Source organism: Sus scrofa, chromosome 5 (genome assembly GCF_054392235.1).
Source record: "Sus scrofa isolate SSC_HxYL_T2T_F1_AM1 chromosome 5, Sscrofa_HxYL_maternal_Yorkshire_Landrace_v2.0, whole genome shotgun sequence".
In the NCBI taxonomy this organism is placed as follows: domain Eukaryota; kingdom Metazoa; phylum Chordata; class Mammalia; order Artiodactyla; family Suidae; genus Sus; species Sus scrofa.
In genome coordinates, this window is record NC_139387.1 from 34,329,951 (window position 1) to 34,354,568 (window position 24,618).

Sequence of the window (24,618 nt, forward strand, 5' to 3'; positions counted from 1 at the left end):
GTAACGTACACATGTAAGGATAACCTGACCCCCTTGCTGTACAGTGGGAAAAAAAAAAAAAAAAAAAAACAGAAAGGAATAGAGAACCCTCCTCTCCAATGGGAAAGCCTTAAATTGCCATTCCTGCCATGTGACCCTTTCTTTTCACATAAGAGGTGATCAGCTAAAAGCCTGTCATTCTCTATTTGAGCAAGAAAACTCTTCCCTATCGTCCCTCAAAATGGAAAGCACAACTGTAATAAAGCCATTAGCTAAATGTATTATAACAACTTATTTTGGGGATAACAATGGCTACCCTATTCTGAGCACCTACCAAGCCCCAAATCACCTGCTCTATCTTGCTCAGGTGGCATTCTCTACAATAATAAAATGAATGCCAAGGGATATGATTTAACAAGGGAGAGAGATAAACAGCAAAAATTTAATATGTGCAAAATATTATCTTCTTTGTACTTTCCAAAGTTCAAAGGGCCAGGATCTGACTGCAAAGCTTGTCCTCTTTATGCCTTATGGACTCTACCAGGTACCACGAGTCACTCACTTAACAGCCATTCCTTACATCTTTGTTTGCCAATAATAGAATCCTGATTTTGCTCAACTATCAAGTGGCCATCTGTTTCAGAGGAATTTGTTCCCTTCCTAGGCCAGAGGTGAATCTTGATGTTAAATCAAGCATAGTCCTATTCTAGCAGCTAATCGAGCAATGGGCATGTGATCCAATTTTGTTAAATAAGACGAGTAGGAAGTTTGATGGGAAGCTTCTTGGGACGTTTTTCTTTTTCTGAATAAATAATAATACAAAAGGCCATTAATTTTATTTATATTTTTGTGTATTTTTTTCTTCTTTGGTAACTTTGGTAGTTATTTTGGGACACTGAAGGAAATTACCCTAAAAGGATACAACAATGCCCTGAGAGTACAGAGTGGAGAAGAGAAAGAACCTAAAAGCCTAATAAAATTGCTGACCCGATTTAACTAAATCTTTTGCCTCTATTTTTGTCTTCAAATGAGATAATAACTAACTTTTGGTTTTGAGATTTAAAGTTGGATTTTCTGTTAACTGATGTTCAAAATGACCCATAGAGGGGTTGAAGACCTAGAAATGAATTTTCTTATAAATCAATAAATAGGGTTTCTGGCTTCACTATAGGATGCAGGAAACAAGAAAAAAAAATCACCTCCCATACTCACAACCAAAAAACAAACAAACAAAAAAAGCTTGATAATTTACAAAATTACAACTTTTCTTACATCTATCACAGAGCTTTGGTCACAGGTCAAACAATTATCTCAAGAATGACAAGGAGATGCCTCCAAAGAGAGGACTTGCTGAGTTGCAGCAACACCAGATGCTATGCAAACTGGTAAGACAAATTTGTCTAAAATATTTAATAAACCCTTAAAGGGCAAATATGAGAGTATAGGGTATAGAGTTTAGAGTGAGAGTATAGAATTACTGAGAGTCACGGACCTAAGAGGAAGTCACGACCATTCCCAGGCTCTTCTTCGCAGACCTCACTAAGTGTGCAGAAGAAAACTGGAGATGGGATGAGGGCCTAAGGTATCCCTTATGGTGGAGACCTGGGGAAAGGAAGAGCAGCCACTGAGGTGAAGGCATGGAGCTCTGCCCATTCCTTCTCTCCTGTATTTCCTACAAAATAAAAGCCTTATCCCACTGCAGAAGGAACATTAAACCCTGTCACCCTCAGGGCATAAATAAAGACATATTGCAATTGGGAAGAGGAACAGAAATACCTTCTGAAAAGGGTCGTGAATGCTTCCAAGGCTTACAACATTAGAGATCCCCAAGAGCCAAAGGGTCACTGAGAAGGCACCACTTGTAAGACCCAGGGATGGAGCACCTAAGTCTGAGACTGAAGCAGAACAACAGAAAACTTCTCCATTCCCTCCCCAACACCAGCTATCAAATTCAAAAGCCAAGTAACAGCAGTCTTCAAAAGTAAGGGGAGAGAACTTTCTGAAGTATAGGCATAAAGGGAAGACCTAAATGTGAGAGTGAAGTGGCACTGAGAAACACCTTCTGGCAAACCACTCCTCACCCTAAATACAAGGTAATGCTAGTAGTTGAAGCTTGTGGTACAATGAAGGCAACCATAGCAAGAAAATAATTCAAACTTGGTCTTACTGTTGACCATCCCACACTCTAGCAAAAATAGGGGACATACTCATTATAAGGAATAAATATTGTTTACTTCAGGCTATACCGCTGTACATAGGATGTCCAGTTTTCAAGCAAAAATTTCAAGACACAGAAAGCAGCAAATAAAAGGAGTACACTTGTAAGAGATAAAGAAATCAACAGAATTACATTCACATAATAGAGAAACGTTGGAACTTTGAGCTCTCAAGAAGCTTCCTCAAGGAAAAAATAGGTAACATGACTAATCCAGTATCTTTTAAAGAAACTTAATTTCTAACTAAAAACCTTCCAAAAAAGAAAATTCTAGGCTCATATGACTTCATGGCAAGTTCTACCAAGTGTTCAAGAAAGAAAAAATAATAGCTTTGTACAAACTCTTCCAAAATATAGAAAAATTCCCTACTCATTCAACGAGGCAGGCATTTTTCTGATACCAAAACCAGACAAAGATGTTGTACAAAAAGTATAGACCAGTATCCTTCTTGAGCAAGGGTGAAAAAATTGTCAACAAAAACTGAGAAAACTAGGAATTAACAGGAAACATCTACAACCCTGACACAGGGCATCTACCAAAAACTTAGAACTTTATATCATAATTAATGGTAAGAAACAGGATATTTTCCCCCAAAGTTTGGAAACAAGGCAAGGATATCCCCTTCTACCACTCCTATTCATCATCATATTAGAAATCCTAGACAACACAATAAGGAAAAAAATAAAATAAGATGCATATGTATTGGAAAGGAAGAAATAAATTGGCCAAGAACCATATAAATGGTCTGAAATTTTACCCTACTTTCAAACAAACAAGTTAGGCTGCCCCAGTTTATGGATGCTGGCAAAGGGTACAAGATTCCTGGGTCAGAGAAATGGACTTTATTACAGCAATAGCATTCACCAATATACAAGCATTTTCTTATGCTAGTAACTCTAACCCTGGTTCCCACAGGGCAGCCTGAAGAGGGCCAGGTAATATCTGTAAATGGTTAGGGAAACCAAACATTTTTTACTGGTTGTCACTGATTTCCAGAAACTAAGGTTGAAGGAAGAATTTGACTATAAAGAGGCACCAAAATTTTTCTGGTGCGATCAAACTGTTCTATTTTTAATATGGTGGTAATTATATGGCTATATTCATTTGTCATAACTCATAGAACTTTATACTAAAAATGGTAAATTTTGTTGTATCTAAATGATGCTTTTTAGAGCGGAACCTGCAGCATACGGAAGTTTCCAGGATAGGGGTCTAATTGGAGCTGCAGCCACCGGCCTATGCCGCAGCCTCAGCAATGCCAGATCTGAGCTGAGACGGTGACTTACAGCGCAGCTCATGGCAACGCCGGGTCCTTAACCCACTGAGTGGGGCCAGGGATCAAACCCGCATCCTCGTGGATACTAGTCAGGTTTGTTACTGCTGAGCCACAATGGGAACTCCCTAAATTACACTCATTTTTTTAATTAAAAAATTATGGGAGTGTTCCCATTGTGGCTCAGGGGAAACGAACCTGACTAGTATCCATGAGGATGTGGGTTTGATCCCTGGCCCCACTCAGTGGGTTAAGGATCCGGCGTTGCCATGAGCTGTGGTCTAGGTCCCAGATGCAGCTTGGATCTGGCATTGCCATGGCTATGGCATAGACCAGCAGCTGTTATCTCTGATTTGAGCCTTAGCCTGGGAACTTCCATATGCCACACCTGCAGCTCTAAAAAAAAGAAAGAAAGAAAAAGAAAGAGAGAGAGGGATACAGAAAAGGTGTTATCTAAAAAATATGGATCCCACTTCCTGAAGTCGTTCGATTATTTTACCTTAATGGTCATCATTTATTACATTTGCTCCCACTTCAATTCTCCATTCTGGGTTTCATAATTATTTAATTTTTTATGTGAAGATTGTTTTTGCAGTATACCTTTGTAATTAACTTTAAATATAAATACAAAAATTTAGTTAAAATAGTATTACTATACTACCTTGAACTCATAAGCATTTTCCTAGTAACGACTTTATAAGCACCATTATGGCTGTCCCTGCAGTGCTATGAAGGGAGAAAAATGTCATCATGAGACACAGAAGTTAAATAATCTTCCCAGCCTCATGCTAAATTGACCGGTTCAGATCAGTTCAACTGTAAGTCAAGAGCCTTGAGTTCTGCGTGCAGCACTTCCTATGGTTGGATTAACTGGTTCTGGCTACTATTCAAGGTCAAAATATGCAATCCCAAACTGCCAGGCAAGAGGGGAAATCGGGAATTGGAGTAAAATGATCAGAGTAGAGCTAGACATACAAAGATGAAAACCTGAGACAAGGCAGACACAGCGAATAGGAAGCAAGGAAAGCCAAAAGCTTTGAGAGTTTGACTGGGCTTTCCAGCCATGGTGGGACAAACCAGTGGTTAAAGGGGACACCCAGAGAAAATTCAACCCTTTAGACTTTCTAGCTGAAAAAGGATGGGACTGGGGACGCCAATTGCTGGGTGAGAGGAGAGCCTGAGGCTGAAAATCCAGTGCAACTTGGGGTATCTCATACCCCTTCTGATCCAGGTTCACAGAAGAACTCTTGCACGCTCACTTCACCCATCCTGCACCCCATGCAAGAACCAGAACTGATCAGTCAACTCAGCCAACAGCTGATTTTGTGGAATAAGAAAGCCAAGCCAGCTCATTGAACTGATAATGCCAGCAACTGGTCAGGTGTTTTGGTGCCTTTTGGACAGAGTCTATACACCAGTGACATTGTTCGTGTTTCAGATCAATCTTGTGCTGCCGGAGTCACAGACCCAAATGGTAATTGAGGCTAATGAGTAAATGAGACAAGCAGCCCAGTGTCATGGTGAAAGAGTGGGGAAAATCATAAAAATTGAAACTGTCTCTGTGAAATGTGCAGCTACTACTATTTCCAGTTGGTGTTGCTGGAGAAAATGCCAGTGTGGTCAGATCTGATTTTTCAAAAGAAGCTGAAGTCTGAATTTTTACATGAAATTAAGCAATTTTTCAGATACAATTCCTCAATGGTACCAATTCTGCCCAGGAGACATCAATTTGCAACTCCTATAGAGCTTTAGAAAGCTCTATTTTCTTAAAAGCAGTAGTAGAAACAATCTTTAATCCTTTTTCACTTTCTACACTGAAGATATTTTGAGAATTGCAACATGCCAAATGGTACAGCTTTCTCATTTTGTTTTTTTTTTCTGAAATGACAATCGTTACCCTACATGTAGGCATGTAGAGTCCAGCTGGTAGATCCCATAATTCATAGAGAAGCTACATAAGGCTGGAGAAAGGATGGCTTAGAAGGAAAGGGGTGCCCTCGCCCCCACGGCTTCTAGCCTCTCTCACCGGAGCCCTAACACACACACACACACACACACACACACACACACACACACACACACACACACACACACACACACACGCAGGGACTTCTTTGTAGATGCAGATTTTGTGTTCTCTCTTGAAGTAGCGGCTGCAGTAAGAAGGCACATCTGTGAAGTGTTTGCCAGCATGTCAAGAGTAACAGGACTCTTGAAGCCATTTCAAATGTCATGCCAATCCTTGTGCATAACATCTTTAAAAAGATTGTTGCTTTAGAGATCTTAATATTTTTTTAAAAAGGAAATGCAATACTTTTAGCCACTTAAAAGTGTTCTTTTTCACGAAGCAAAGTTGAACTTTTTAAACTTCTTTTTACCAAACAAGCCTTTTTTTCCCCCTAGGGAGCAAATAAGTTAGCATGAGGGTCCTAAGTGCTCTTAAAATCATTTTGCTATAGATCTGTGCACTGTTTATAATTCTTGAATAAAGCTAAAGTAAAGAAAGCCTTTCTCTGAAGGTTTATGAGCATTTTTCCATGAAGCAGAAGTCAAACACATCAAAGAGATCTAACAAAATGCTTCAGACTTGGAAGAGGGCAGGCTGAAGGCCGATGAATAGAAACCAACGTCTCCAGATAGTTGGGGAGATATCTGTTGTTATTTCAAAATAAAAACAAAACTAAAACATGATAGTCTCAGTGTATCAAACTCACATTTCTGAACAATGTTAAAAGCATCAGTCTTTAATATCTTACCCACAGCATCAAAGACATTTTAAAAAGAGGTTAGACAACTGTTCTACCAAGTGGCAAACAGGAAAAAAAATCAGGTGAATCTCCTGACTCCCTATTCCTAATAACCATTCTTCTTTGGCCTTCTCCGAGTCTTGCTACAAAAAGCAGACTTTCCCAGGTTTACCCAAAATTAAGGTACAGCTGTGAATTGTCTCAAGCAGTAAAATGTATTCTGTATATTTTGAATACTAATTAGTTGAAGTTTTAGCTTTTGATACGCTACCAATGTAAATGTCTGCTAATCATTTACTTTAAAAGAGAAAAATAAAACAAAAGGAATAAAATGAATATATTTGCTGGAAGGGTGTGAATCTGTCCAGCCATGATTAAACCCTCAATAAATCTGCTTCTAATCATCCACTGGTATTTAAATATATAGTAACTACTCTATTAAATTTAATTCTCTCTATTTACTGACAGTTATTCTAAATTTAATGACAGTTACTTGAAATACACACCCACAGATTATTAACAACATTTTAACAAGATTTTTAAACCAAGGAACGTGAGTATGAATCCATCAAATGTCAATAAATCAATTACTATTTAATGCAGAATGCCTGAGTGGTTAAATCGAAGCATACCCAAGTGAGAATGCTTTGAAAACATTTCAATGAAAAATAATCTGCCAGGGAGGGGGGTGGTGGGATCCATCTGTGAACTGCTAGTACTATTTTGGCATAAAATTAAGGATATATAACTTTAAAATATATTTATTTTGTATGAAAATATGCATTTGGTGAAGCGCATTAAATTTTCTTGATTGGGAGTTGACTTTAACCAGAGTACCATTTTAACATTATAAGTCAAGTGGTTTTAATTTTTCTGTTGCCAATTAAATATGTGCTAAAAATATTACATACTATTTTATTCTGGGGATTCACAACCAGGTTTTGACAAAACATTCCTTTATATCGAATATAAGAAAACCCTTTTTCAAGTTATGGTGCCCACCAGGTCACCATCCCTTAAACAAAATAAAGTCCTTAATCCAAATAATTCTGTTTCTGCCTGCTGGCAAGGCATGCTTCCCGTCAGGACTCTGGCTGCCATACCTTTCTGGTGAGTATGAATGGTCCACGCCATTCTTGCATGGCCTTGCCTTCCCAGCCATCCTCTTCCACATCACTGGGGCATTTACTGGGATCAGAAACACAGACTGGCAAGTTTGTGTGACGTAAGAATCCCAACCTATAAAGCACATCAGTAGACACTTTGTAGCATGTGCCGTTTATTAGGGTTTCCATTAAAAGTATTATGTTTCCATACTTTACAACCATAAAAGAGTAAATAATTTCAAAGGATTGCTTGATAGGAGACTTCTGTTTTAAATGGAACTTGGAAATATCTGGGAAATCACTGGAATAAATGTACTTAATAGACCCAATGCTGTGAAGTTCTTTTTAACTGTTTTCTTAAGCACATAAAAAGATATACCATTTCCTCCAACATTTTTTGAAACAGGTTTCGGTTTGGGGGTTTTCTCTGTAGCATTTCACTTATAAATATTTCTTACAATGCATCCATTGTTCTAGTTCTTTCCTCCTCTTTCTTCTCCTGCTGAAGCTGACTTCTTAACACCAACAGATTCTGTCCCCTTCACTGCTCTAACCTACAGGATGAGTTAGAACTTAAAACCAGAAAGTAACATTACATGCCACTCAAGAAAACCTGCTGCACCACTTGGTAGGTTGGAAAATGTATAACAAATGCCTCTATTGAGATATTTCCTTTTTTAGAGGAAACAAATTCCATCCATGGGACTAAGCAAATATTTCATCAATCTGGGCTGTGTGGGAAACCAACACACCATTCATTGCACGGAAAAGATTAGATCAGGTCAGTTTCAGAATAAAATCCTTTTTTAAAAATATTGCTAATATCAAACATGTGAAGAAAAGTTAATATAATCTATAAAATATTTAACACGTTATAACCCAATTGGAACCATTCAGCTTGTTGGTCTCTACAATCCTCTTCTTGGGGAAGTTACATGAACTTCTGCTTGATTTTGTCTGTGTAGACATGGTGTTAGATCGAACCCTTTCTTTTTTTCAGGGCTGTCATTTAAACGGTGAAGCGAAACATTCGGAGCACCAGCAACACTAGCCATCAGAGGTGAGCTAAGGAGTAGATAATGCCGTGGGTGAAAATCCTTTGATTATCTGACTGCACGAAAGAGAGGTCTCAAAAAGGTAGAGACCAACCTTTTTAAACTCCAAATGTAAACCCTCAGTAACAACCCCCCGGGAACTAGGAAAAAGAGGAAGCACAAGGTCCTCACAGGGGTTCCCTAGACTTGGCGAGGAGGGCAGGAGTCACTGACAACGCAGCCCGAAGACTTGCCTGCCAGGCTCTACATGGAATTTTTGGCCCATATAGTATCTTTTAATTCTTACCATCCTTCCTCATCTTCATTTAACAGGTGAGAAAACCAAGGCTCAGAGAGGTTGAATGACTTGCCCAAGCTCACAGAGTTCGTACTGTGACTGTGATTTTAACCCAAGTCTGGCTGAGTCCAAAAGCTTATGCCCTGTACTGCCAGGCCCAATATCTCTCCTGCTTCTGAGTTAGGTAGGCCCAGAGGGCAGAAAGCAGAGCCATACTTAGAAGAAACTTGAGTCTTAGGAGGTATGAATGTCCTGAAGTTAAGAAGGAAATCACTCAATGGCTCTTCACAGGGCCAAGACCTGCAGAACAGGTCCGGTTGGCAGACAAGAATAAGTGGGTGATGGATGCATGGACAGCCTCTTGAACTGGGCACAAGACTTAATTGCTGCACTCTATCACATGGAAGAGGAGTCAGAGCTACAAGTCTCCCTCTGGCACTGAGCTTGGGGGTGGGCGGACAGCTACTGGATTATCCAGCTGGGGGAGTCAGTAAAGAGGAATGAAGTCTGGGAATGACAACCCAAGGCAGTCTTGAGATGACCAAGGCCTTGCCCTTCCCATCAAAGCCATGCAGCCTCACCCAATGAAGACCCTACTTGGGAGAGGCTTGGGCAAGGGAGCAGCAGCGAAGGAATCCAGAGCAATTAATCACCTTGCCCGCCGAGGAGGTACAACTCAGAAACCAAAGGGAAAAATAGGGCTCGTTTCCACAAAGCACTCAATCTCCTGAAAGAAACAGCATAAATAGAGTCATATTTGCCAATGAAGGTTTCTAAATGTTTAAACTAGCCAGTAACGCCACACAGATGGAGAAACTAATGCTTGCGGAAGTTCATGATTTGTACTGTAGTCACTCAGCGAGTTGGAGATAGAGCAGATGTGAACCCCCAATCTCTTGACTCCCAGATCTGCACATAAACCATCAAAAATACAAACCTTCTAGCCCTGAAATCTGCCCAGCCCTTTGTCTGCTGTGTGGTCCCCTGTCAACCTCCAACATTGCACTACGCAGAAGGGATTTCTTTCCCCTTACACAGTTTGTAAGTCTTGGTGAGCTATATAACTGGGTCTTCACATTTTTCTTTTATCCCTCCCTTCGTTTGACAAATATTTATTGAGTGCTTACTACACGTTCAGCGATGTTCTAGATGTGGGGATACATTGGTGAGCAAGACAAAGAGCTTGTTTCCTGGAGTGCAGACCTTGGGATAGGGAGGCCAGGCAGACAGTGAACAACAAATAAATAAGAAAATATCAGCGAGTGAAAGTGCCATACAGAAAATAAAGCAGGGTAATGGGATGGAAAGTGACAGCAGGAAATACCTTAGGTTGAGTGGTCAGTGAAGGCTCCTTAGAGAGGAAGACTCTTGAGCTGAGACATGAATGATAAGAAAAAGCCAGCTAAGTGAAGACCAAAAGAAGCAGATTTTTTCAACCAAAAATACACTCCTATAGATGTCCCCGGTTACGCTTTTTTTTTTTTAAACCCCGTTTGTTTCTTCCACCCAAGATAACTTATTAAATTGCAAGTGAGTGACCGTGTCAGCCTACTAAGAATAAAGCAAATTATTTTACTCTGAATTTTAAAGTTTCATTAGTAAACTTTGATATTTTGACTATTTTTAGTATTCATTCAGATTAAAATGAAATTCCCTACATGTTTCACAACAGATTAAAACACAGCTATGTCTTCTATCAGAGGTTTGATGCACAAAAGAAGACTTGCATCTTTAGGATGAAGAAAACTCAGTTTCTAATGTGATAGGATAGCAAAATGCTACCATGAAATGCAGTTCATGGAGTTCCCCTTGTTGCTCAGTGGAAATGAATCCAACTAGCATTCATGAGGACGTAGGTTCAATCCCTGGCCTCGTTCATTGGGTTAAGGATCTGGCATTGCCAGTAGCTGTTGTGTGGGTTGCAGACACGGTTCAGATCTGGCATTGCTGTGGCTGTGGTGTAGGCTGGTGGCTACAGCTCCGATTCGATCCCTAGCCTGGGAACCTCCATATGCCACAGGGATGGGGTGGGGCTAAAAAAATTAAATTAAATTAAAAAGTTGAACAAAATGCAGTTCACAATATCCAGTGCACAAGTTGTATAAGATACACAAAGTGCATCTACCAAACTTTTGTTCTACTACCTAACTTTTTAAGTGAAAATTTTTTAAGATTTTATTTTTTGCTTTTCTTTTTTTCTAGTTTTACTGAGTGAACTATTTTTTAATGCAATAGAAATTATTGCTGAGTTCAATAACAATAACAAAGAACAAAAAGATTGGGAGGAACCTTGGATAAAACAAAATCTCTATCTGCAAATAACCATCCCTTAATCCTTAGGACCAGGGAAGATTTCTTTGTTGACATATTTTGCTGTTGTTGTTTAATGTAAGTGATTTTTAAAACTGAGATACACATATAATATTGTATACATTTTAGGCATACAATGTAATGATTTGACATATGTATATATTACAAAATGATCAGCACAATAAGTTTAGTTAACAGCCATCACCATACATAGTTCAAATTTGCATGTGTGTGTGTGCATGTGTGTGTGTCTGGTGAGAACTTTTGAGGTCTCCTCTCTTAGGAACTTTCAAATATAAAATACAGTATTGTTACCTGAAACTAATACATTATTATAAATCAACTACACTTCAATTAAAAAGAAAAAAAAAACTACCATGAGAAAGAGGAAAAAATAAAAATCAGCTTAGGAGTTTCCATCACGGCACAGCGGAAACGAATCCTACTAGGAACTGTGAGGTTGCAGGTTCAATCCCTGGCCTCGCTCAGTGGGTTAAGGATCCGGCGTTGCCGTGAGCTCAGATCTGGCATTGCTGTGGCTGTGGCTTAGGCTGGTGGCTACAGTTTCGATTAGACCCCTAGCCTGAGAACCTCTGTATGCCTCGGGTATGGCCCTAAAAATACAAAAAGAGAAAAAAAATCAGCTTAATGTAAAATAATAATAACATAATAAAATACAGTATTGTTAACTATAGTCATCAAGCTGTATATCAAATCCCCAAGACTTGTTTATCTGTTTTTTTGTTTGTTTTTGCCATTCCCATTCAGAAGTTCCTGGGCCAGGGAACAAACCCACACAATGGCAGCAACCCAAGCTACTGCACTGACACCAGATCCTTAACCCACTGAGCCACAAAAGAACTCTAAACCTTATTTTTCTTATAACTGGAAGTTTGTACCTTTGACAGCCTTCATCTCTTTTGCCCAGCCCCTAACCTTCACCTCTGACAACCACCAATCTGTTCTCTACATCGAGGAGTTCAGTTCGGTTTTTTAGACCCCACATATAATTGTTTTTACATTACACATAGTACTTGTCTTTTTATGTCTGAGTTATTTCATTAAGTGTAAGACTTATTTCATTAAGCCCTCACGTTGTCACAAAATGTCAGGATGTCTTTCTTTTTTTTTTTTTTTTTTGTCTTTGTTGTTGTTGTTGTTGTTGTTGTTGCTATTTCTTGGGCCGCTTCCACGGCATATGGAGGTTCCCAGGCTACGGGTTGAATCGGAGCTGTAGCCACCGGCCTACGCCAGAGCCACAGCAACGCGGGATCCGAGCCGCATCTGCAACCTACACCACAGCTCACGGCAACGCCGGATCGTTAACCCACTGAGCAAGGGCAGGGACCGAACCCGCAACCTCATGGTTCCTAGTCGGATTCGTTAACCACTGCGCCACGACGGGAACTCCAGGATGTCTTTCTTAATGGTTGAGTAATATTTCATATTTCATTGTATATGTGTGTGTGTGTGTGTGTGTACAAACCACATCTTCCTTATCCACTGATCCTCTGATGGACAGTTAGGTGGTTTCCTGTGTCTTGGTTTTTGTACATAATGCTGCAATGAACATGCAAGTGCAGATATCCTTTTGAGTTAGGAATTCTTTTTCCGTCAAAGAAATACTCAGAAGTAGAGTTGCTGGACCATACATTAGTGCTATTTTGAGTTTTTTGAGAAAGCTCCATACTAGTTTCCACAGTGGCTGCACCAGTTTACATTCCCAACAGTGTACAAGCGTTTCCTTTTCTCCACATCTTACCTACACTTGTTAGCTCTTGTCTCTTTGATAATGCCCACTCTAACATGTATGAAAATGATATCTCAAGTGACTTTTCATAGAGTAGTAAGTTTAACATTGGCGTTGGCTTTGTTGAATACATCACAGTTTTCAGATAATTGCCTGTCTGCTGGTTTAGGGCTTTTATTCTCTCCGCATTTACCTGCAAACCCCACCCACTGCCAGCCTCTGCATATGCTCCTGAGCATTTCCTCCAGACAGCAATGCAACCAGTGAACCCAAGTCCAGGTGAGTAAAAAGTATCAGGGTTAGCAGTCAAGACTGCTGACCAGAAATGCTATGCTCTGATATTTCTCTAACCTATTGAGCTGGATAATTGAGTCATATTGTTGTACACATCTCTGCAGAGGGTAGAGTGGTTTCTCAGCAAATTTAGTAGAATTGTATTATTAAATCTTCAATATGAAGAATATAATAATTTTATACTTTTTACTTTGAGAGACTGCAGTTTTAGATACTAATGTGTTTCCTTTTCTGTTCATTGGTTAAATAAAACCAATAAACTGATTTATGGATTTAGTATTTGTTGGAATTTTTATTTGCCCCAGAAACATATATTCAGTAGTGTGTTAGTATTAAAACAGTAGAAAAACCAGAATAAAAATATATAAATACTCATCCTTGAGACAATTTCAAGTAACAGAAAAAGCCAACTTCTTCTATACCAAAAAGCAGAGGAATAAAGAAGTAACAGAAAAGTGAGTGTGGGCTGAGATCCCTTGAGGTACCTATACATTTTATCCTAGAGAAGTGGTGGGTATTATCAAAGTTGGCCTGTATTTGAAGACCAGGAAACAGTATGCATAGAGGATGCACCATTTATATCTGTTGGAGTTCATTTAAAAAATTTTTTTTACATCCTTCTGATAACATTTTAGAAAGAGATCAAAGTTGAAACTGCTAAGTAAATAGTCTAACTAAGCCACATCGAATATCACATCCAAAGTATTAAAAATTGAAATACAGAGTTAAAAAAGAGACACAATATACAATGGGATTTTATGAATCTCCAGAACCTCATGTCTGCAAATAGCTCTGCAAATATTCATGAATCTATGTAGCTTCCTAGCAGGGCATCTCTCAAACAAAGTGTGACTGAAAACAGAAAGCTGACATACATAAAAAAAAAAAAAAAGGCTTTGGGTATTTGCTTTGTCTGGAATGTATTAAGAAGCAGAAATGCCACCAAAATGGAAATTGCACACAGGGAAAAAATATCCCAGCATGCTTTTATCCAGATAGGTTGGAAGTGATGTAATAAAGGCACCACAACTTCTGTACATAAATGTGTGGGCAACTCGTTCAGGGAGTAACAAATGCAGAATTCCAGTAGAAAAAAAATGGTGGACATCAAAGAAACTTGACCGGCTGCCAAAAACCAAAAATCTCTTTATGACCTTTTTAATATAGAGATGCTAAATAGAGCTTGCCATTTTATTCCATCCTTGAAGCAATACATTCTTATTTATGAAGTTATGAAAGAGCACAACGTTATGCTTCATTGGGCACATCCACAAAGTATATGGCATCCTTGAGAAGGCTTCATTCTTAAAAATGAGGACATCGATAAATCAAAAGCCAAACACCTCAAGGATAATGGTTTAAGTCTGACCATAGTCCTCGACTTAATGTGACTGTGATCATCATTCATCTTGCCATAGCCAGCAAACCACATCACAGAAACCACTGTATGTGATACGTCACCAACAGCCAGCTTACTAACCAGGAGAGACTTCAAATAAAGATAGCATTGAATTGTTTCAGATGTAGAGGCATGAGAAAAACCTTCAGAATTATGACAGAATATGTTAAATATCACACTAAAAGAAAACATTTGTGTAGTCGTCCAGAAAACCTAGGAGCTGTTGGCTGCAGCTACCACAGAAGCATAGCTGTCTGTGTGCTAACATCGTTAAGTGATAAACCTTTCCAATGATGTGGCTTTACCAGAAGCCACTTACCACTCTTCAAATTCATAGCTGATAGGTTTCCACGGAGCGCTTCCCTTAAAGTCATTTCCTTCTTTGGAATTCTTTAATTCTCTCTCCTACACACTTTAGCAATAAAGCACAATGTGTTACTTATTTCTTCTTCTGAAATGAGTAACCAATATTCTCCACCTTGAAACATTACTTCAACAAAATCTAGACCAAGTTATTTCTGCTTCTCTGGACATGAATGGAAGAGGCCTCGCAAACAATTTAAAATTCACTCAAATAATGGTATAGCTATGTTATTGTTCTTCCCACTGCCACCTCAATAAAAATTTAGAAGTGTGAATGGGTATGTGTGTGTGAGAGAAAACAGAGAGAGACAGAGGCAGTAAATCATTAGGTTTTGCCCACTAAGGGAAGTTTTAATGTGTTCTTTGATAAAGTTCCCTAGGTGTTGACTTATAAATACTAATAAAATAAGACACCATCAAACTCCTGGAAGAGAACATAGGCAAAACATTCTCTGACATAAACCTTATGAACATTTTCTCAGGTCAGTCTCCCAAAGCAACAGAAATAAAAGCAAAAATAAACCAACAGGACCTAATCAAACTGACAAGCTTTTGCACAGCAAAGGAAACAGAAAAGAAACCAAAAAGATAACTTACAGAATGGGAGAAAATAGTTTCAAATGATGCAACTGACAAGGGCTTAATCTCTAGAATATACAAGCAACTTACACACCTCAACAGCAAAAAAGACAACAACCCGATGGAAAAATGGGCAAAAGACCTGAATAGACATTTTTCCAAGGAAGATGTACAGATGGCCAACAAGCACATGAAAAAATGTTCAACATCACTGATTATTAGAGAAATGCAAATCAAAACAACCACGAAATACCACCTCACACCAGTTAGGATGGCCATCATTAATAAGTCCACAAATAACAAATGCTGGAGGGAGTGTGGAGAAAAGGGAACCCTCCTGCACTGTTGGTGGGAATGTAAGCTGGTACAACCACTATGGAGAACAGTATGGAGGTACCTTATAAAACTATACATAGAACTAACATATGACCCAGCAACCCCACTCTTGGGCATATATCCAGACAAAACTTTCCTTAAAAAAGACACATGCAGGAGTTCCTGTTGTGGCGCAGTGGTTAACGAATCTGACTAGGAACCATGAGGTTGTGGGTTCGACCCCTGCCCTTGCTCAGTGGGTTAAGGATTCGGCATTGCTGTGAGCTGTGATATAGGTTGAAGACGCAGCTCAGATCCCGCGTTGCTGTGGCTCTCGCGTAGGTCGGCGGCTACAGCTCTGATGAGAATCTCCACATGCCGCGAGAGCGGCCCAAGAAATGGCAAAAAAAAAAAAAAAAAAAAAGACACATGCACCCTCATGGTCATTGCAGCACTATTCACGATAGCCAAGACTTGGAAACAACCCAAATGTCCATCAACAGATGACTGGATTAGGAAGATGTGGTATTATACACCATGGAATATTACTCAGCCATAAAAAACAATGAAATAATGCCATCTGCAGCAACATGGATGGAACTAGAGACTCTCATCCTGAGTGAAGTAAGTCAGAAAGAAAAAGACAAATACCACATGATATCACATATCTGGAATCTAATATACAGCACAAAGGAACCTTTCCACAGAAAAGAAAATCATGGACTTGGAGAACAGACTTGTGGTTGCCCTGGGCGGGGGGGAGGGAGTGGGAGGGATCAGGAGCTTGGGGTTAACGGATGCAAACTGTTGCTCTTAGAATGGATTTACAATGAGACCCTGCTGTGTAGCACTGGGAGCTATGTCTAGTCACTTATGATGGAGCATGATAATGTGAGAAAACAGAATGTATATATGTATGTGTAACTGGGTCACCATGCTGTACAGTAGAAAAAAAAATTGTATTGGGGAAATAATTTTTTTAAAATGGAGGGTAATAAGAAAAGCAAGTGTCAGGAAAAGATCATTAACTTTTTGTTAAAAAAATAAATACTAGTAAAATAAAATAATAAAAACAATTTTTAAAAGTTCACAATACAACGAAAATACACTACTCTTAGCACCTAGCAGAGGGCCTTTCACATGAAGTAAAGCTTCAGTATCAACTTTATGAACTGATTGGCAATTGTTACCATAACCATCTCCTTTTTTTTTTTTTTTTTTTTTTTTTTTGTCTTTTTGCCTTTTCTAGGGCCACTTCTGCGTCATATGGAGATTCCTAGGCTAGGGGTCCAATTGGAGCCGTAGCCACCAGCCTATGCCAGAGCCACAGCAACGCGGGATCTGAGCCACGTCTTCAACCTACACCACAGCTCACAGCAACGCCAGATCCTTAACCCACTGAGCAAGGGCAGGGATCGAACCCGCAACCTCATGGTTCCTAGACAGATTTGCCAACCACTGCGCCACGACAGGAACGCCATAACCATCTTCTTAATCTAACATCTTCCCTCAACTACTATCCTTAGATTATAGAAAAGATTTTTATCATCTGGAAACATCATGGGTCAGGCTGAGCAGAGTCTTACATGCTAACATGAGCCTGCTCATAGCAACTAGCCCTGCTGGCCTTGAAAAATGAATTTCCCTATTTTCTCCAAAGTGATCCCCAAACGATGTTACTTAATACCTTGTAAGAAAGTTAGGAAGACAAATAATGAGCCCTATTCTCCCTTTGTGTTCCCCCTTGGAGAACAGACCAGAGTCAGAGTACAGAATCTGATTCCAAGCCCCCTGAAACACTCTAATATTGGGTCTACAGGGAACAGACAAGGTGTCAGAATTCACAGTCATCCTTCTAGGTTCAATCATGCTGGAAGGTCAACCCATTCTCAGTGGTCACTTTTAGGTCTGTATTTTCCAGGGGGCAAGAAGAAGACAGAGCCAACAAAAACCAGCATTGCCTACCAAATATTCAGGACTAGTCCTTGCTCTTAGTCTTTCTCTTAGTTAGTGGCTATTTCTGACAGTTCTTAAAACCAAAACAGCCAAGGTCATCGCTGTGGAAGGATGGATCATAACTGCCATTCAAAGGGCAACCAAGCTGGGGGCTATTTATTAGCAAGCACAAGGAACAGAAGACAGAGATCCAGAATAAGCCAAAGGTGCCAAATCATGCCCTGGGCCAAAAGTGGATCTAACCAAGGGATGGAGAGAATGACAGCCTTCTCCTGGAAGCATCCTCTCTCGGAAAACAGAGCCCCTCAGATTTATGTATGTGTTTTGACAAAACCGGGTAGTTCATGCCATCCAGGGCACTGGAATGGTCCCCTATGGGAGGCAAACAATTTAAATAGGGCACATTTTCAGCTGTTTCAGCAAGCTGGGGTGTCCAAAGTGCAGAGTCAACAGTCACATTCCAAGCCTTAGTGCATCTAGACCCACAAAGACCCCCATCTAAGCGCTGACATTCTGTCCCTGCTTCTAACTCAGCCTTAGGAGAACCAGCTCTTCTCATGGGCCACAACAGGCCAGTTGGTGTCAATTTGTTGTCACTCAGTGGATTTTAGTTCCATTTTTAAACTACATATTGATGTGAGCTCTCTTCATGCTCGCCACCCAAAATTTACTTACTCGGTAATTTCTTAAGATCCCAGACTGAGAGACCATTGAATTCGCATGGTTCCATTACTGAGTAATTCTTAAAATCTCATTACTAGAGTGTGACATTTATCTAAAATTAAATCTACAAAGGAAAAAAAAGAGAGATGTGATGGTAATAAACTACTATTGAAACAGAATCATAAAGTTGAATGTCAAACAATAGGGTATTGTAAATGATACCCTCCCAAAAAGGTTCTCTCCAATAGCCACGGCTAAGGAAAACATATGATAACAATAAATATGATTTCCACAACGCCACAGTCCTTTCACCACTTGGTCCATGTGGGGATGATAAGCAATAGTTCTGCTCTGCATTTTTTGTTAAAAAAAGAAATTCTTCCTCGCAAATAATAAATTTATAGCAAGAGAATGTCTTTGTGACTCAAGCTTCCATTTCTTTAACTTACTGCTTTTATGGACATAAATCCTATTAGCCTACGTGTGGAAAGTTCGTTAGGGTAACTTGGGATCAGTGGGAATCGGTAAATGTCTTAGCGTTTAAGAGGAAAAGTTCACCTCTACAGCTCACCTTAGAATCTTTTCAGCTCTCTGCAATATTCCTGACCACTTCAACCCAATATTTGAATTCATACTACTTCAGTCAACACTGGATTAGGCAATGGTCCCCACATTAATTCATTATATTTGGATAAAGAAAGATCAATTAAAAAACAAAAGATGGCACGCATGAATGTGTAAGATCATGTCGGCTCTACATGTGTTTCAGAATACCATGCCCTTATTTACATTTTAGAAACTGTTTCATTCTTAAAATGATTTCAGTGCTAAAATAATTCATTCTTCCAGGGTTTGAGTACAAACAGGACCCATGTGATACCAGAAATACTCCATGTATATCGTTTATTTTACTTAAGCAAACACTTCAGTGATTTTTAGAAATCAGCCATGCTCAGGCAATTAAATATTTTCTTTCCAAAGAAAAGAATACACAATTATACAATGAGACCAAATTATTTGAAAAATACCAGAATTGATCTCCCTGTCTGTATTTCAAGAGTATGTTAATGACTCTGAACTTAATCTAAACTATGATCCTTTTTCTTTTGTACCCCAGCACGAGACCATTTAAAGTAGTGGTACCCAAGGCACAGTGCTGGCCCCTGAGCTGACTGTCTCAACTCTACCACGAGTTAGGTACAGAAACTGAGAGTCAGCATTTAGACACTTTCAGAGTAATCTGACAGGTAATTTTTTGCCTATTAAATCTAACGTTAAACATCAGCGGCTTGCATTTTGCATGATTTCGGATGTTTTTAAATTTAATTTTTCTTCTAGTTCATTTTTGCTACATTTTTTAAAAATATCAGTCATGATTGGGTGGAAATTTTCAAACTGGATCTTTGCCACAGGTAATTTGAAATGCATTGTTTTAAACTACAAAGTGATCTGGATAGTCAGGGAACTGCCCTGTGAATTAAAGGTACAGCTTTCATATATATATGTTTCATACATACACACACAGGACTTACGTATATGACAGAACAATCAACTCAGCAAAAACAAAGCTTGAAACTCTGTGAACTCACTTCCTCAGTCTTTCCAGATGTGCCACAGCTGAGATTGTTCAGAAATAGGATGGTTTGATTAGATGATTGAAACAACTTGATGTGTTCTGCCTTGATTCTCTCCCCTCCTTCCTTCCTCCTTCCTTCCTTCCTCCCTTCCTCCCTTCCTCCTTCCCTCCCTTCTTTCTTTGCTATGCAGAGACAGTAGTATCTTCTCTCTTTAAAGAAGGAAACCAAGAGCCCATATTCACACACATAAATAAAAGGCATCAATAAAATTCCGAGGTGGAAGAAGGAGAAAATCACAGGGACCTACAGAGAAACAAAACTGTGGAAGAGAAATGCAGGTACCTTAGGATCTAGAGAAAAGAAACCACAACAGACAAAAGAAGCATTCCTCCATGAATCCCAAGGAGACTTTTTTTTTTTTTTCAAACGAAGTCATCTTTTACTAAAATGTTTTAATTGTCTAGAAAGGGGATTTTTCCATCTGAATTTCTGAAAGGCTCTTCTTGATTGTTCACCCATGAAAATCCAAACACATTTCTTCTAAGTCATTAATAGACATTCCTTTAGACCCTTCTGGGAAGAGAACTGGTGAAGCCATTCCCCCTGCTGCTCCCTCTCACCCCAGCTGATCTGCTGCAGGCCACGGAGCTTTCATCGGACCCAAGTCATTCCTCTGAGTCTATGAAATATTGAAGGTTACAAATAGGATGCCAAAACAACCCTATTTCCTCCCACCATGCTGCCCTTTTATACATACTCGAGACAATGCAGATTTGTTCTGCCTCACCTGTGTCTAATGTCAGACACATGCCCAGGAATCTCTGACAACTTTTGTGTTTCATTTCACAATCAAGGAAATGTACTGCCCAGGCTCAGGAGAAAACACAGAGAAATGAATCTGGATCCCTTAAGCTTTGCAATTCATTTTTCTTCTTTGTCTGTTCTGAAAACTGAATTCCCTGGGTTGGAGTTTTATGCTACAATTGTGTCTTCTGCCCTTTTCTCTACTTTTCCCCCCCATGGGGTTGTTGGCTCCAAGTCAAGACAGCTTTCAAGTGGCCAGGACCAAGTTCCAAAGCTCCTACGTTTCCTAGAGATTTTCCTTCTTTCCCAGATTTTCCTAAGCCCCAATCTTTGTAGGAGGGCATAACTCCAGGTGGGGCTCTGACTGTAAGTATTATGCCTGGGCCCCCACCCTGACTGCAGAAGTTTATTTGAAGTATGTTACTCTTTGCCTGCTTCTTAACTTGAGGCCCGATAGTCTTACAATGTCATTTTTTTCCCCCTACTGTAATTCAAGAGACAGCTGTCTTTGGAATAAATTCCAAATAGTTGGTCTGGAAATGAACTTCGCAGTGGGTCCCTCCTCCATTCTGGCTGACATTTCCCCATTAATTTCTTTTTCCCTTTCATCCATTCATTGGCTGATGAGTCTATAAATACACCTCATCTGCTTTTACTTTGCTTTTTAAGAATAAACTGATACCAAACACACTGTCTTAATTACATCCACAGGCACAAGCATAACAAGTTTAAATGTTGTCACAATACAGTTTAAAAACTTGACATTGTTAATTATGCCAGCTGTGATAAAATTGGCAGACGAAAGTCTTAATTTGAATGTGTAAATGAGTAATTCATCTGAAAAGGCGTTTTTAACGTTAATAAATGAAAATACCCAGGAACCTACGACGCAAAAGGAGAGAATTAGACAGGAAACTGGTAAGGATGCAGGGAAATATGGCCCCCCTGTCTCCGGGTCACCACACTTCTGAAATTAGGCAAATGAGTCCTCCCAAATTCAAATCAGATCAGGGAAAACATGGTCCCTGTTCCCTTGACTGTCCACCTTAAGAGGTGGTTCCTCACACATGAGGATCTGAATCCTGGGACACAACAGGAAGGAAGTTCCCAGGACAGCTTCTGATTCATTCCTAGAAGACAGTAGGTTTTGAGATGCAGACAAAATTAAAGAAACAGATAAGGTGATAATCTTGGGAAAGTATTCCCAAAGGATCTGTCCTATACCCAAGCCATCTTCTTTCTCTGGTGTATTTCTTTTCTATTCTTTTTAGTTCAAATGCCTTCTATAAATTCACCTGTAAAATAATTCTCTTTTCCTCTTCTCTCTACCAAATGCAGAAAGGAGAGAAGATCTCACTATCAGTCCAGGAAAAAAGCTACTAATCTTCGCTCTAGTTAAATAATGGCAGTTTATTGTATGACCTAATAATTTTTCACTCAAGTCAAATACCTTTCAAGTGACTGAATTCATAAGAATTTACTTCTTTTAAAAGTTTTGAGGAGTTCCCGTCGTGGCGCAGTGATTAACGAATCTGACTAGGAACCATGAGGTTGCGGGTTCGATCCCTGCCCTTGCTCAGTGGGTTAACGATCCGGCATTGCCGCGAGCTGTGGTGTAGGTTGCAGACACGCCTCGGATCCTGCGTTGCTGTGGTTCTGGCGTAGGCCAGCGGCTACAGCTCCAATTCGACCCCTAGCCTGGGAACCTCCATATGCCATGAGAGCGGCCCAAGAAATGGCAAAAAGACAAAAAAAAAAAAAAAAAAAAAAAGTTTTGATATAAATAATGACCATAATAGCAAACATCGCTTTTTTTTTTTTTTTTTTTTGTCTTTTTAGGGCCGCACTTGCAGCATGTGGGAGTTCCCAGGCTAGGGGTTCAATCAGAGCTGCACCTGCTGGCCTACGCTGCAGCCACAGCAACGCAAGATCCAAACCACATCTGTGACCTACACCACAGCTCAAGGCAATGCCCGATCCTTAACCCACTGAGCAAGGCCAGGGATGGAACCTGCGTCCTTGCGAATACTAGTTGGGAGCATTACCACTGAGCCTCGACGGGAACTCCCATTCATATGTTCTTGATAGAAAATATTGGTTATGATGATATGGCCGATAAATTAACATCCTGAATTTTTTAAAGAAGTGTTTGTTTTCCTGATATATTCTCACATAGAACACATTCTTATTTGATAAAGAGCTTTGAAGAAATGCACATCTATTTTTGAATGGGAAATAAAAGCCAATGGAAACTTTCTCAGGTATGAAATTATTGTCATGCTCCCTTTTTCACACACAAAAAGCCACAAGAAAATAGCAGTTCATATACTTTGAGTCATGTGTGAAAACTGGTAGACATATCATAAAAGTTTTAAGTGATCCTAAAGAAGAAAAGACTTACAGATGGTCGAATGGTCTTGACATTGATGAAGAAGTACAGGAAAGAATGATGATCAGATGTTTCACTCTTTCTCTGAGAACAATTCAAAATGAATATGATGAAACTGTAGAAAAATCAAGTTTGGCAACCTATAAGAAATTTCCAGAGTAGCTGGAACACATTCATCATTAGAAAAGTTACTAAAGGAGACTGAAAGAACCTATTTTCTTTGAAAAGAATATTTCCCCTCCAAAAGAGAAAGAAAGAGAGAGAGAAAGAGAGAAAGAAAGAGAGGAGACGGAGGAAGCAAAACCAATGTCTGTGCTGGTGGTTCTCAAACTTCATTGCATCAGAATCACCTGGAAGCATTTGTTAAAACACAGATATTTTTCCCTACCCCCTGAGTTTCTGATTCAATATATCTGTGGTGAAATCCAATAATTTATTTCTTCCAAGTGCCAAGGTGATGCCAATGATGTGGTCTGATGGCTGCACTGTGACAGTACACTGTGTCAGTGCTGACTCAATGCTGGGCATCGTCACCTAACTATCTCCCTGCCTCTGTGCAATAACTCAGAAGTAGATGTAAATTTGAGAGATGGACATACTCCAACCTCTTTCATACATTAAGTTCTTATATATCACATGTAGATGGCTATAAACCACCTCCTATACCTCCAAATCACCCTTTGTACATCAATTGATGGACAAATTTTTTGAGAGACCTCCTGGTGGCTGCCTGCCAGCTACAATTCAGTTTGATCAACCATGCCATCAGGGAGACACACTGTGATAGGTTCACCAAACCATTTTGTATCTCTCCTGGGCAAAGAGGAAAACATCTCTCACCCATCTTGCATCTAGATGGGACCTGTGAGAGTTTATAGCCAATGGAATATGAACAGATGTGATATATACACTTACAGGCCTGGTCCTTAAAAAATACCAAGAGATTCTCCTCATTTCTTTTCTTTGTGCATCAGTTGAATAGAAAAGATCTAGCAGAGGGCCTCCAAGGAGGCCACAGTGGGTGAAGGAGCCACCCAGGAAAGATGTCAGGACCCCTGAGTCTAATCTTGGAGAAGAACTCTTCAAGTAAGATCAGTTTCAATGGACTCTCTCACAATCAACTTGCAGCCCTGTTTTAAGGATCAAAAGTACAAAAGCACCTATTTCCTCATTTTTGAATATGAGAAAATTAAAAATCAGAGAGCTTGAACAATTCCCTCAAAGCCATGTTAATAAATAATAGGACTAAAATTCATTCCAAAATTTGAATCAGCATATAGCCTTACTTTTTTCCATTATACCTCACTGCCTCTCATCTCTGTAAAAATTTGGATGTCTGCCTATCTCTGAAGAAAAATACATAAAATGATCTCACAGCACCTCCTTTGAGCACTTTGATTTTTATAAAGATGTTCCCATAACTTCCTAATTCTGCGAATGCAAGAATCTTCTGAGAAAAATGTCCCTTTGCTACCCAGGTGGATAAGCGCCCAGAGACTCTGGTTGGTTATTTCATGCTGTCTCTATAAAACCACATTATTTCTATGAACTGTTTGTGCTCATTTA

General features: G+C 39.5%; 1 protein-coding gene across 1 annotated transcript in view; it reads right to left on the reverse strand.

Moving 5' to 3' along the window:
* Nucleotides 1-24,618, reverse strand: part of LOC146403313 (uncharacterized) — a 64,082-nt gene that overhangs the window by 25,927 nt on the left and 13,537 nt on the right. The window contains exon 4 of the mRNA XM_085024872.1: nucleotides 7,319-7,454. Coding sequence (XP_084880998.1) covers nucleotides 7,319-7,454 — 136 coding nt within the window. The remainder of the gene's footprint in view (nucleotides 1-7,318; nucleotides 7,455-24,618) is intronic.